Below are 15,868 nucleotides of genomic sequence, written 5' to 3'. Positions count from 1 at the left end.
AACAAAAATAAACAAAAAACTGAGGGAAAATAAACGGGAAAATAAACGCAGGGGAAAGTGCCGGGTAAACTGTTTCGGTCGGTCGTTCCTGTTATGTTACGTGCTGGACTGACGAGACGAGAGACGAGGTAAACACTAAACATTAATATTTAATATAATCTTCAGATAAGCAGGCTGGAACACTCAGGAACAGGCAAGAGAATCCACACACAATTACAACATTTAACGACCGACATTGAACTCAAGAAACAGACAGACTTATAAAGACACACTAATCATTAGACACAGGTGACGGGGATCAGGGCTGACGAGGGAAAAACCAAATCACACAGAATCAACAGGGGGAGACAATGGGCGAAACCAAAGACATAAACAGACAGAACTGTGACAATTGCTTTGCTAGATAAGACCCTTCTTTCCTCGGCTGTGATCGTTTAGAGTCCTTCGAAGCTGCATTTTGGAAGTTCAAACTCGAGGGCACCATATAAGTCCATACAAGCACACCGCGATATTCTATGTGTTGAATTATTTTCAACTGATACAGGAAGACAGGGTGGGACATATCAAGCAGCCCCGCTGCATTTTTTTTTAAAAAGCCAATAGCATTTTGTTTCTATCACTGCTTGGACCAGTGCCGTTAAGATGGGCAAAGCTACATTTGACAATGTATTACAGCCACAATCTTATCCGTATCATATTATCTCAAGTAATTGCCCACCAGTGTTGGGGTTAGTTACTCAAAAAAGTAATATATTACATATTACATATTACTCTCAAATATAGTAATCCCTTACTTTACTTTATTACTCCCTGGAGAAAGTAACTAGTTATATTACTAGTTATATTACTAGTTACTTTTTTCTTACACAAACCACTGTTATTCTTAACAAAAAAGCAAACATGACCTACTGCGTGCATCCACGGCAGAATGCAAACAAACAAAGCTCCTTTAAAGCTGACATCTCAGTGCATACGCGATCTCATAAAGCTCTTATAACACAATGGATATTATGCACAATTCATCTTTCATAAATGTCTACACTTTGTGTGTTGTGATTCGTAAGCACGCAATATTCAGCACTGTTCAAAACTTTTGAGCAGTGAGTGAATTCTATCTTAAACACCATTGATTGGCGATGCGTTCCATAAATCAGCAGATGGCTACATTTTAAAACATTCGATTTTAAATCGAAACTGCATATTCTTGCGCTTACTAATCATATATGTTGTTCTTGCTGCTTTTGTGCAATAGATGAATAACATTTTTTGTTTTTTAGATATTTTATGTTTAGATATTTCTATATTGCGGAAGTCCCGCGAATCATTTTAATTTCCCGCATCCCGCACACACACACACACACACACACACACACACACACACACACACACACACACACACACACACACGAGTCTCTACCCGCCCGCACTAGCACACGCACTTGCCCATCAAGTTTTGTCCCGCGCCGCACTCTGTTGCGTTGGGTCCCGCGGGTTTGCAGGTCTCTATTTGCAAGTGCCGCTCTGCTGCTGGCTGCCGGGTGTCGACCAATCGGTGATGGTAATTTAATGATACCTCGTGCCAAACCCAGACCAATCACTGTTCCATTCACGCCCCCCTCCCCTTCCCTTCTGTTCTCTGTGTTGTCGTGTGCCTTGTGTGTGATGAAGGTGCTACTGGCAAATGTAACGCAAGTAACTAGCTCGGGAAAACTGTAATAATATTACTTTTTTTAGACGAGTAATGCCTTACACTACTAGTTACTGAAAAAAGTAATATTATTACAGTAACGCGTTACTTTGTAACGCGTTACACCCAACACTGTTGCCCACTGACAAAGAAATGATTGGTCTATAATTTTAATTGTACCTTTATTTTAACAGTGAGATACAGAATAACAACTGAAAAATCCAGAAAAATGCATTTAAAAAAGTTCTAAATTGATTTGCATTTTAATGAGTGAAATAAGTATTTGATCCCCTATCAATCAGCAAGATTTCTAACTCCCAGGTGTCTCTTAAAGGAAGTGCTCCTAATCTCAGCTTGTTATCTGTATAAAAGACACCTGTCCACAGAAGCATGACCAGGAGCTGTCCAAGGATGTCAGGGACAAGATTGTAGACCTACACAAGGCTGAAATGGGCTACAAGACCATCGCCAAGCAGCTTGGTGAGAAGGTGACAACAGTTGGTGCGATTGTTTGCAAATGGAAGAAACACAAAATAACTGTCAATCTCCCTCGTTCTGGGGCTCCATGCTAGATCTCACCTCGTGGAGTTTCAGTGATCATGAGGAACGGTGAGGAATCAGCCCAAAACTACACGGGAGGATCTTGTCAATGATCTCAAGGCAGCTGGGACCATAGTCACCAAGAAAACAATTAGTAACACACTACGTTGTGAAGGACTGAAATCCTGCAGTGCCCACAAAGTCCCCCTGCTCAAGAAAGCACATGTACAGGCCGTTCTGAAGTTTGCCAATGAACATCTGAATGATTCAGAGGAAAACTGGAGACCAAAATCAAGCTTTTTGGCATCAGCTTAACTCACCGTGTTTGGAGGAGGAGGAATGCTGCCTATGACCCCAAGAACATGAAGGTGGAAACATTATGCTTTGGGGGTGGTTTTCTGCTAAGGGGACAGGACAACTGCACTGCATCAAAGGGTCAGGGCGTCTTTAGTGTTTCCATGTTTTCTACTTAATAAAACAGGAAATAGAAGGTGTTTGACGTCACTGGCAGGCGACACAATGACACGGTTTTTAAATTTTAAGTAGTGCTAATATAAATGCTATTTAAATGCTAATCTAATCTAATTGCTACTTTAAATGCAGCTTTAATGCCCCTGTGCAGTGCAAAATGTTGTTGATGCTGAAATAAACGTTTTATTGTTCTATAATTTAATGTGTTAGTTAAATTTGAGAAATCTACCAAGGTTAAAAAAATGGCTTCATAAAGGTAAAGATGTCCATTGGAGTCAATTTAATAGAGCAGTAATTGCCTTGTAATGGAAAAGTTAATTTTTGTCAGTGCTGCCAACTAACGCCGCACAGAATATGAAGAATATGGAAAGCTGGGTGAGTCATTGTAAGTAATCTGTTCATGATAGGCCTAAACCAAAGCATAAGCACAAAAACTAATTATCATCTAATTATCATTATCAATGAGATAAAAAAAAATGTTGAGACATCATTTTTTGTCAATATTGCCCACCCCTAACAACAATTCATGTCAAATTGACTCTATAATGTGGTTCAAATAAGGTATTGCCACTAACAGCCACCGGTAACATTGTAGTCATGTGCTAAAAACACTTCTTACTAGATGTAAATTGGTCATTCCTGGGATTCTGTAACTTTTCAAATATATATGATTTATTTTCTAAATACCCCACATAATTATGTACATATCAAACCTCTAAAAAAATCTATATTTCTCACTTTAGGCATTAACAATCTTTATTATTATTATTATTATTTATTTTTTTATTATTATTATTTTTTTCAGTTTTAGACATCTTTTTTCTCAAACCTCAAATGGGATTGGTTTAAAAAGGATTTTACATAGAACTTGCGTGCCTGATAACAATTTAATGATAACAAATGTAAGGTATCATATTTTTCACATTTTTACAGGACTGAAGCTAAACATACACAAATTGTGGTCTCTTTGTTTTTGTAAAAACTATTTTTAATGTAGAAGTTTAACTAAAACCACAATTTTCAAAGTTTAAGTGGGCATATTAGATCAGAAATTCAATTTATAACAAAAATATAAGATATCATGATTATGGTAAATACATATTTGCTGAAACCATGACTATTTTATTTATTTATTTATTTTTTCAATGTTTGGAGAGTAGACAATATATGGCAGAAATAAAATAAGTACATTGTATATACTTATGGATTAAAATAAAATGTTGAAAAATAATAATTTTATGTGACAGGGTTGTTACCCGCTCTGACTATAACATGCCTCAAAAATATGAATATGATACTACTAACCATTTTTGCACCACTATCAAAGAGACCTAAATGATGTAATTTCTGGTAAATTATGTCACATATGAGCAGAGTCTAAATTGTTATGGGCATAGAATGGTTAGTGTGATAGGGTTGACATAACTTTAAAGTCTGTTTTTATAAAAAAAATTCTTGCCATTTTTAGTAAAATATTCTTTACAAGAAAGGAACACAAATAAATGTTTACGTTATTGCCAAAAATCACAGATACTATGCACATTTAGTTATTATTTTTCTGCCTCAGGGACATTAACAAATACTTGGTTTAAGATAGATGTAAGACATTATTTTATGCTAAAATTCAAATTCAAATGCAATAAGTGTTTGTATTCATTATACTGGGCATGACAAAGTATTGTCAAAAGCTTTGAACAATTAATTTTGGTAAACCACCACTTGAGAAACTCTGGGGGACTGAAATATTACCGAATCCCAGGAATGATGCATATACAACATCCTGGCAATAAACAAGGAAAGAATAACCCCTGAAACATTTGCGCAGGCCATTTATTTTCTGAAGAAAATTTCATCAGCATTATTTACTTTCTGGGTTTTTATCTCCCTAAACATTTAGCCTGTATGTGCTTTGGCTGGCTCAGCATCTGTTTGAAGCAGAGACCTTGACTCTTTAAAGGTTGACCCTGTGTGTGTGTGTGTGTGTGTGTGTGTGTGTGTGTGTGTGTGTGTGTGTGTGTGTGTGTGTGTGTGTGTGTGTGTGTGTGTGTGTGTGTGTGTGTGTGTGTGTGTGTGTGTGTGTGTGTGTGTGTGTGTGTGTGTGCGCTACTGTTTTTGAACATATTTATGAGGTAGACCTTTAACTGTCAGTCAATGCTTCCTATACCTCATATCAGTGAAGCTGTCTCATTGCATGAATAATGTATCAAAATTGCTTCTATAAAATAGCTGTTTCGTTATATTTAGATTGTAGACTTCAGCTTCTTTTTTCACGGTTCTCTTTTCTGTTCTTTAAAACAGTTGTTTGTAGACAAATTCGTCCGTATGAATGTCATGTTTTTGTCTTTTATTTTCAGTGGATGGATGATTGAAGTGAAGAATGGGCTATTTCAGACTATTTGCTTGTTATTATAATGATTTTGCATTCCATTCTCTTTTGAATTTATTTCTTTTGAGCAATACTGAGTAATAACAAATAGTATTTTCCTGGAATGCTTAAGGTTTTTTTTTTTTTTAAATCAGGCAGTATTGTCTGGTGTATTGAAGATACGAATTACATCTGAGCTTCAAACAAATATATGAAATGCATGCATAATCAGATGCTATAATGACGTTTGGTTCCACAAAATAAATTGAAAGCAGCAGCAGAAACGTTATTTCCATTCGGCTAAACGGAAAGGTTTTCCTTGGCAGGCCCAATATATTTTTGGGCTTCTCACCAGAGCAATAAAGGAAAACGGACCTTGACGAGTGATACACTGGAATACTAATTGAGAGGAAAACCTGCTTATCAGGCCACAGGAATAAACAAGCCTCATGTCCACTTCAGGGAAGCCAAAAGAACTAGCCAGGGACTGAAAAATCGGAGTGGTTTGATGGGCCTTGAGTCACTCTTTCAGTGAAATATATTAATCATGGCTTTTAGTGGCTGCTAACCTCAATTTCTCAAATACCAAAGACATGACATGTGGAAAAAATAAATATTGTTGCCACAAATTAGGAATTCCTTCCCGTGACTTATTCATTTTTGGCCATGTTTTATTATTCATTCATGTAATTATTTTGATTTGATTTTAGTCACTTTAGATTATGTAATTTAAATGCCTCAAAGAAAGTTTGGAATGACCTTTATGACTATAAGATACTAACATTAGGTGGACTTCAGGGAAAGGAAAAAATTATATGTAATATGACTTGACATTATAATGCATTGTTTACATATTTCTAAATACATTTTATTTAAGTTATTATTCACTACATACTTTCACCAATATTTGCTGAGTGGAGACTAAGATTTAAAAACCCAAAAATGAAAATTCTGTCATTATTTTTGATGAAACCCGAGAGCTTTTTGACCCTGCGTAGACAGCAATGCAACTATCGCGTTCAAAGATAGTAAGGACAATACTTTTTGTGCGCAAAGAAAACACAAATAACAACTTCATTCAACAATGTTTTTTATTTATTCTCGTAGCTTCATAACATTAAGGTTGAACCACTGATGTCACATGGAGTATTTTAACAATGTCCTCACTACCTTTATGCCTCTTGAATGTGTCGGTTACTTGTTGTTTATGCAGGGTCAGAAAGTTCTCAGATTTCATCAAAAATATCTTCATTTGATTTCCGAAAATAAACAAAGGTCATACGGGTTTGGAACGACATGAGGGTGAGTAATTAATTGCAGAATTTTCATTTTTGTGTGAACTGTCCCTTTAAGAGCTGCAATGGAGGAGATTTTTAGTGAATAATAGATTAAACCTCAGTCTGTTCTTCACATTTTAATGCACGTTTATTAAACATCCAACATGTCAGTAAATACTCTTGGTCTGCCATAAGCTTATTCTTTAGTAATACAGCAAGGCCATTAATTCTATTACTCTAAGCCTCTTAAAGCTAGAGTTACTGAGGAGGGACATGATATATTACATTTATCCCAACTGTAGGCCTGTGTGTACTGACCTTCCCCTATCAAGTCATACAGGTCAGAAGTTTACACACACCTTTCAGAATCTGCATAATGTCCATTATTTTACCAAAATAAGAGGGATCATACAAAATGCATGTTATTTTAATTTACTACTGACCTAAATAAGATATTTAAGATAAAAGACGTTTACGTATAGTTCACAAAAAAAATAATACTTGAATTTCTAAAAAAAAAAAAAAAAAAAAAACCCCGTTCTTAATACTGTGTTGATCCACAGCCATGTTTTTTTTTTTTTTTTTTTTTGTTGTTTAGTGATAGTTTTTCATGAGTCCCTTGTTTGTCCTGAACAGTTAAACTGCCTGCCTCCTTCAGGTCCCACAAATCCTTTGGTTTTTCAGCATTTTTGTGTATTTGAACCCTTTTCAACAATGACTGTATGATTTTGAGATCTATCTTTTGACACTGAGGACAACTGAGGGACTCATATGCAACAATTACAGAAGGTTCAAGTGCTCACTGATGCTTGAAAAGGAAACACGATGCATTAAAGGAACGCTCCACTTTTTTGGAAATAGGCTCATTCTCCAACTCCTCCCGAGTTAATAAGTTGAGTTTTACTGTTTTGAAATCCATTCAGCCTTTCTCCTGTTCTGGCGATATCACATAGCTTAGCATAGATCATTGAATCCTATTAGACCAATAGCATCGCGTTCAAAAATGACCAACGAGTTTCGGTATTTGTCCTATTTAAAACTTGACTCTTCTGTAGTTATATGGTGTACTAAGACCAGCGGAAAATGTAAAGCTGCGATTTTCTAGGCCGATAAGTTTAGGAACTACACTACCATTCCTGTGTAATAGTCAAGGAAGTTTGCTGCCGTCATATAAACTTCCTTGACAATTACACCAATTGACATCAGTCATGTTATTGAGCAGTAGAATCTATAATAATACTGCTCTGAATTCTGCTCCTGCACCATTTTGGCACTATTATGAGCTAGATCGCTTTAGGATCCTTGTCCGTGAACTTAGCCCACCATGACTTGATTGCCTGATAAATGATTCATATCATTGTCAGTGGCAGATATATGAACTGTCCTTTTTCAGATTCTTGTCATTTTTTGTTTAGGTGTAGATGGATGGATGAACCTAACAGAGATTGACCCAGATGAGGAGGTGCAAGGGGAGATTCACCTCCAGATCTCAGTGCTAGGAGATGGAGATATTCCACGAAAACTGTGCTGCCAAGTCCTAGAGGCGAGGTGAGGAGCTGTGAGAAGCACAAACTGTTATTTGCATGGTTTTGTGCTACTTTAATGATCAGTATAGCCATTTTAGAAATGAATGGATGTAAATTGTAAAAAGAAAAAAATGAATGAGTTTTAAGGTGGCACAAATGCAATACAACAGTTGGCTGTAACTATACATTAAAATACATAACAAATTCATTTACAAGTTCAAATACTATGCTGACAAAGTGTGCACTGTGATGGTGTTTAAAACTCTTTTGTTTTCTTTTTAGTGCATTATTTTTAGTATTTGTGACCCTGGACCACAAAACCAGTCATAAGTAGCATGGGTATATTTGTAGCAATAGCCATCAATACATTGTATGGGTCAAAATGATCAATTTAATTTAAGTAAAAAATCATTAGGAATTTAAAATGTTCCATTAAGATATTTTATACATTTCATACTGTAAATATTTCAAAACTTAATTTTTGATTAGTAATATGCATTACTAAGAACTTCATTTGGACAACTTTAAAGGCAATTTTCTTAATATTTAGTTTTGTTTTGCGAACTCAGATTCCAGATTCTTAAATAGCTGTATCTCAACCAAAATATTGTCCTAACAAACCATACATCAGTGGAAAGCTTATTTATTCAGCATATAAATTTTAATAAAAATAATGACACTTTTGACTGGTTTTGTGGTCCAGAGTCATATTTTATCTACATCAGTGGAAGAATGCAAGCCAACTAGCATGGTTATGCCACAAAAACCCTTAATTATAGTTCCAATGGATTAAACCATGTGAAAAATGAAACAAGATTCTTCAGCATTACATAAAATGAACCCTGAGTTAACAATTAGAAGTGTAAATACTATTAGGAAAATGTATTTAAAAGGTTTTAATCGAAAACAAAAACCATCTCAGTGAGTGTGAGTGAATCAGGCATTGACTGCTGAAATAGGGATTCAGGGATTTTATCTTCATAAGCTACATTTGGATTTGCGTCTAATAGCTTCATGTACTTTCGGATTTGTTTCTAGAGATCTTGCAAAGAAGGATCGCAACGGGGCTTCTGATCCTTTTGTTAGAGTAAGATACAATGGCAAAACGTATGAGAGCGCGGTAAGGACGTGCCTCTGTATATTTCTGATTTCATCTGCTACACAGTTAGAACAGCCTGTCTGTTACTGATTACCATGACCCTGCTTTCACCAGGTGGTTAAAAAGTCCTGTTACCCACGGTGGAATGAGAGTTTTGAGTTTGAGCTGGATGAGACGCTGACGGACACTGGCTTATTGAGTGTGGAGGTGTGGGACTGGGATCTGGTCAGCAGAAACGACTTTCTGGGAAAGGTGACTGTAGAGAATGGACATTTACTTGTGTCTTTATAGATTTGGCTCAGAGGATTTCCTCGTGTTTTAAAGCTGACTTTTGTCTTTGTTTAAAATAAAACACAAAACATTTAATTAATACAACACTGTGTTTTCTGCATCAATCTACACTCCATGCTACATAACGACGAAGCAAAAAACTGATTTGTGACAACTTTGCAAATGTATTAAAATTAAAAAACTGAAATAAGTACATTGCATAAGTATTCATACCCTTAACTCAGTACTTGGTTGTGGCACCTTTACAGCCTCAAGTCTTTTTGAGTATGATACCACAAGCTTTGCACATCTGCATTTGACAATTATCTACCATTTTAAGGTTTCTCCAGACATGTTGGGTTCAAGCCCAAGCTCTGGCTGTACAGTGGTTCTTGAAAGTTTTGTGAACCCTTTTGAATTTTTTTATATTTCTGCATAAATATAACTTAAGAGATCATCAGATTTTCACACAAGCTCTTAAAATAGACAAAGAGAATGCAATCGAACAGAGGAAACAAAAATATATACTAAGAAAAATGATCAAGTGTTACATATCTGTAAGCTGTAAAAGTATGTGAATCTTTGCTTTCAGTATCTGGTGTGATCCCCTTTTACAGCAATAACTGCAGCTAAACATTTCTTGTAACTGCTGATCATTCCTGCCCAACTGCTTGTAGGAGTTCCAGCCCATTCCTCAGTACAGAACCAGTTCAACTCTGTGATGTCGGTGGGTTTTCTCCTATGAACTGCTTGCTTCAGGTCCTTCCATGACATTTCAATTATATTAAGGTGTGGACTTTGACCAAACCATTCCAAAACATTAACCTTGTTTGTCTTTAGCCATTCTTTGGTAGAATGACTTGTGTACTTAGGGTCATTGTCTTGCTCCATGACCCACTCTCTCTTGAGATTCAGTTCTCAAACAGATGTCCTGACATTTTCGTTTAGAATTTGCTGGTGTGATTCAGAATTCATTGTTCCATCAATGATGGCAGGCTGTCCTGGCCCAGATGCAGCAAAACAGGCCAAAACCATGATTCTATCACCACAGATGGGATAAGGTTCTTGCTGGAATGCAGTGTTTATCTTTCTCCAAATATTATGCTTCTCGTTTCAACCAAAAAGTTCTATTTTGGTCTCATCTGTCCACAAAACATTTCTCCAATAGTCCTTTGGCTTGTCCACATGATCTTGCAAATTGCCAATGGGCAGGAATGTTCTTTTTGGAGAGCATTGGCTTTCTCCTTGCAACTCCATGGTTGTTCAGTGTTCGCCTGATGGTGGATTTGTGAACATTAACATTGGCTAATGTGAGAAAGTCCTTTAGTTGCTTAGTTTCCCTTGATTCCTTTACAACCTTGCAGACTTTTACACATTTTGCTTTTGGTGAGCAGTTCTCATGGTGAAAACGTACTTGGGGAAGCATTTCTGCGAAGCATGAAATATGTACCAGTAAGTACATAACACTGCATATCATCTGCACTACACCTAAACCTGCCCGATAGTACATAAACAAAATTGAATGTAGCATAAAAAAGCAAACGTACGTATGCCGTTTCAGTCTCTCATCTTTCAGCTCTTTCATCGTGAGTCATGTTTTTCACGGGATTCGTTCCCAAGGATTCCGCATCCTTGCGGAAACATTTTCCCCAAACATAGGGGGAAAAACACTAGGAGAACAGAACAGAACAAGACACAGACATGTAAGATGTAATAGGGATTAATTACACATATAATTTATAATTTAGCTCAAAGGGAATCGAATATGATTCAATAGAGAATTTGAACAGAATCGCTGTTTTACGGCTGTTTCAGAGTCGACCCGCGATTCTTTCACAAGCCGTTTAACAGGAACTCTGCAATGGATATTACTATCCAGAATATAGTGAAAACACTATATATTAGCACAGTAGCAAAATCAGCAGTTTAAGGCAATAACTTGTAAGCACAAAACACAAGATACTTATCTTTTCTAATAAAAATATGATTTTAATGGATAAACCTAACACATACAAACTAAACTAACATAAACACACGCATTCACACAGGTTGCAGAAAGAGAAAGTGAGGAAAGAATGAGTTTAAAGGAATGAAAATATGAAGTCCCAAGTTAGCAATATGTGCAATTGCTTAGACCTGAACAACCATCAATCACTTAATTAACCCTCGTATTGAGTCTCTCAAAGAGGTTATTAAACTTTATATCAAAATGCACCAGTTCAGTAAGATTCTGGAGGTTACTTGCGCGTTGCCTTTGGGAATTCCTTTGGTTGCGTCGCTTCAAAAAGGGGCTTTCCCGAGGTTGCTGATTGGTTGGTGGTCGGTCAATGTGATGTCTTCTTGGGCGTTGGCTGGATATGAGAGTTGTGCGTGCGCTGATAAAGTTCAGGTCAACGAAGACGTTTAAGTCGGTCGCGGCTTGCACAAACTTAACTAGACACGAAACTCTCAACGGAAAGAAATAAAAAGTATTAAAGTAAAAGACAGCAGTGGAATGGTCTCCTCATGTTTCCTTTAGAGGAGCGTCTGGCACACAGGCCAGGCAGCGTCGAGACGCGGCGGCGCGAAGCACGTGAAGAGCGTTGTAAGGAGTAAGAAGAGTTGCAAGAGATAAGAGAGAGATTTTAGGGTGTCCTGGGTATTTAAACTCAGCTTTTGGACACATCCCAAAATGGTGTCTTGACCAATTAGAACAATGTCCGAAGTCCGGTGGACTGCTGGTTCCTCCTACCAACCATAAATCACAATGTTATCTTATTAGTCCCGTGATCCCAAATTCCCGCTCTTTGCAGAGATAAATTTGGACATGATTTCTATAACAAGACTATAATACATTTCGCAAAGAATTGAATTACAGGAACATTTTGAGAATGCGATTTCCAACTCAGACATATCAAACATCAATATAAACCATTAAACTATTCAATAGTTATCAAAAGGGACATACACAATGAGTGATTAAAACATAATAGGCAAATGTATGGGTTACATATATGATAGGAAGTTATACATAGAAATGAGGAGTTGCTCCTTAGTTCTTTAGCACATTTTAGGCGCATATGTACATCAATAGACAGTTTTCTGTGCCCTTCTGTGAGGGTCTGTTCTCTAAGCTGGGAGGTCAAAAGTTTAGGGAAGGAATTTCCGTTGTGTCCTGTGTGTGGGGGAAAACCAACCATATCGCTAATGACTTTAATCATGTGATGTTCAAAATGTGCATCTCTTTGACCATTAATCTTGGTTACTTGCTCCAAATTTGACAATCTCCTTATTCGAAGGATTTGATTATGAAGAAGTGTCTTTGTGTTAATTTTGCGAGTTCTTGGTTAGTTAGGTCTGCTTCAGGCTGGCGTTCTGACGCCAGGCTATCAAACGTCAGATTTATGACGGGCCTCTTGTGGAATGTACGTCTGTAGAAGTGTTCTAACTTCTAATAGACTCTCTTAAATTGTCTGATTCGCGCTGAAATCCTACAGACATAATCCTGACATTACCCCCCCCCCTCCCCCAAAGGCACGTCTCGCGCCTAATAACATCCATAGGGGAGGGAGGGTGGGCGCCCTGGAGACCGCTAGGTAGGGATACAGGGGACACAGGATACATGGGTTGTCTCCAGGGCGGATCAGGGAGCTCAGGGGGCCATGGCCGGATAATCAGTTCAGGAGGCCATGGCAGATCTGGGAGCTCAGGGGGCCATGGCCGAGTAAACAGTCCAGGTGGCCATGGCGGATCTGGGGGCTCAGGAAGCCATGGCCGGGTAACCAGTCCAGGTGGCCATGGCGGATCTGGGGGCTCAGGAAGCCATGGCCGAGTAAACAGTCCAGGTGGCCATGGCCGGGTAAACAGTCCAGGTGGCCATGGCGGATCTGGGGGCTCAGTAAGCCATCGCCGAGTAAACAGTCCAGGTGGCCATGGCCGGGTAAACAGTCCAGGTGGCCATGGCTGGGTAAACAGTCCAGGTGGCCATGGCCGGATCAACAGTCCAGGTGGCCATGGACAGGTCAATAGTCCAGGTGGCCATGGCTGGGTCAACAGTCCAGGTGGCCATGGCCGGGTCAACAGTCCAGGTGGCCATGGCTGATCAGGGGAGTAGCCCCCCCCAAAAAAAATTTTCTTGGGGGAACCTAGGGTATAGTCCACCCAGGAGAGCACGGAGGGGCGCGCAGGAGAGAGCTCCGGCTCTGGAGGGCGCGCAGGAGAGAGCTCCGGCTCTGGAGGGCGCGCTGGCTCTTAAGGAGCGGGCTCTGGACGGCGCTCTTGAGGAGCGGGCTCTGGAGGACTGGACGACCCCAGCGGAGACTCTGGAAGGCTGGGCGTCTCCAGCGGAGACTCTGGAAGAGCAGGCTCTGGGCGAGTCACTGGAGGGCGCTCTGGCGGCGTGGTCACTGGAGGGCGCTCTGGCGGCGCGGTCACTGGAGGGCGCTCTGGCGGCGCGGTCACTGGAGGGCGCTCTGGCGGCGCGGTCACTGGAGGGCTGGGTGGAACCAGCGAAGACTCTGGGAGACTGGGCGGAACCAGCGGAGATTCTGACTTGACGGTAGCCATCTTGGGTGCAGATTCAGGCTTGGCGGCCATTTTGGCCGGGGACTCAGGCTTGGCGGCCATCTTGGCCAGGGACTCAGGAACAACGGCCATCTTGGCCAGGGATTCAGGCTTGGCGGCCATCTTGGCCAGGTACTCAGGAACAATGGCCATCTTGGCCAGGGATTCAGACTTGGCGGCCATCTTGGCCAGGAACTCAGGAACGGCAGCCATCTTGCTTGCAGACTCTGGCGTGGCAGCCATCTTGCTTGCAGAATCTGGCGTGGCAGCCATCTTGCTTGCAGAATCTGGCGTGGCGGCCATCTTGCTTGCAGAATCTGGCGTGGCGGCCATCTTGCGTGCAGACTCTGGCGTGGCAGCCATCTTGTGAACTGGCGTGGCGGCCATCTTGGCAAGGGATTCAGGCTTGGCGGCCATCTTGGCCGGGAACTCAGGCTTGGCGGCCATCTTGGCCGGGAACTCAGGAACGGCGGCCATCTTGCGTGCAGACTCCTGCGTGGCAGCCATTTTGCGTGCAGACTCTGGCGTGGCAGCTGACGGGCTTGAACACGGAGAGGAAGCCTGAGACACTGGGCTGAGGACCATCGTGGGGCTTAGGAGGACTTGGGGACACGTGGGGGACAAGGGAGTGAGGTCGCTAGAGTGATATGCGGAGAGTTTTGGCTTTTGGTGAGATGGGGTGACTGCATGTTTCCAGATGGGAGGAGGATTACCATCCTCCACCATGACTTGGAATGGGGAATCACATAAATCAAGAACAAAATTTACAAAATCTGCTACGGGACAGTAGCAATCACTAGGAGTAATCAAATTAAACAAACTATCATCTTTGAGTCCCATCTGGAAACATGCGTTAACCATCTTGTCACTCCATCCCACCCGATGGTAAACGCTCAAAAACTCCTCCACATATGTGACCCTGGACCACAAAACCAGTCTTAAAGGAACACTCCACTTTTTTTGGAAATAGGCTCATTCTCCAACTCCCCCCGAGTTAATAAGTTGATTTTTACCGTTTTGAAATCCATTCAGCCGTTCTCCTGTTCTGGCGACATCACTTTTAGCATAGCTTAGCATAAATCATTGAATCCTATTAGACCAGTAGCATCGCGTTCAAAAATGACCAACGAGTTTCGATATTTGTCCTATTTAAAACTTGACTCTTCTGCAGTTATATCGTGTACTAAGACCAGCGGAAATGTAAAGCTGCGGTTTTCTAGGCCGATAAGATTAGGAACTACACTCCCATTCCGGCGTAATAGTCAAGGAAGTTTGCTGCCGTAACATGACCGAAGCAGGCGCAGTAATACCACACAGCACATGTGCAAATGTTTACTTCCGTCAACATATCCAACGTGCATGCAGCATAGGCAGCGTTCCTCGCCATGGAGACATTTTTGAGAGACGATTTAGAAGATATTTACTTTGGTGCAGATCCTGAACCGTATCAATTTGAACCAGAATTCACTGAAGCTAAGGTTTTGGTACGCGAAAGACAAGAAAGTGTGTCTGAACTGCCTGGGACAGAAGGGATGAGGAGAGCAGATTCGAGCTGGTGGGGCTTGCCAACCCATGCCAACTGAAAGTGAGTGCCTGTGTTGTCGCGAGTGGGACCAGGTATTGCCATCGATGGCAAGGGTGGATCTACCTGATGAGGAAGTTGCATGTCGCAACATCCGAGGACTTGGATGCAATGCTGCATCCTGCAGTAGTAGACTTTTTTTTCCGGTTTGATCAAATAAACTAGAAAAAACGTCACACGCCGAGTGGACTTAATGGCCAGCTGTCGCAAGAGTAAGTTATTCCTGCAACCACTACAATATATAATATAAAGATTTTAAATGCATACTGTCAGTTTGCATTTTCAGGCTTATATTCATGATGTACACTTTTAGTCAAAACTGACTTTAAACACCACCGACTGTTCGCAATAACTTTCTTTTGCAATCATACATGGAATTTGGTCATAGCAAATACTAGGCCAACTGTTCGCCCAAAACTACTCTTCAGGGGTTGCATTTCACAGGTAACGTTAGCCAACAATATCATGTTTCACTTACAGCCGTGGGCGATGCTCCTCGTTGTCCTGTC

General features: G+C 40.2%; 1 protein-coding gene across 1 annotated transcript in view; it reads left to right on the top strand.

The window, feature by feature from the left end:
* rasa4 (RAS p21 protein activator 4) overlaps positions 1-15,868 on the top strand; it is a 75,142-nt gene that overhangs the window by 22,143 nt on the left and 37,131 nt on the right. The window contains exons 5-7 of the mRNA XM_073839930.1: positions 7,756-7,888; positions 8,905-8,986; positions 9,080-9,217. Coding sequence (XP_073696031.1) covers positions 7,756-7,888; positions 8,905-8,986; positions 9,080-9,217 — 353 coding nt within the window. The remainder of the gene's footprint in view (positions 1-7,755; positions 7,889-8,904; positions 8,987-9,079; positions 9,218-15,868) is intronic.

The sequence above is a fragment of the Garra rufa genome, chromosome 5, assembly GCF_049309525.1.
Source record: "Garra rufa chromosome 5, GarRuf1.0, whole genome shotgun sequence".
NCBI classification, from domain to species: Eukaryota; Metazoa; Chordata; class Actinopteri; order Cypriniformes; family Cyprinidae; genus Garra; species Garra rufa.
The sequence above is the reverse complement of the archived record's forward strand: the minus strand, read 5'-3'. Positions and strand labels throughout refer to the sequence as shown.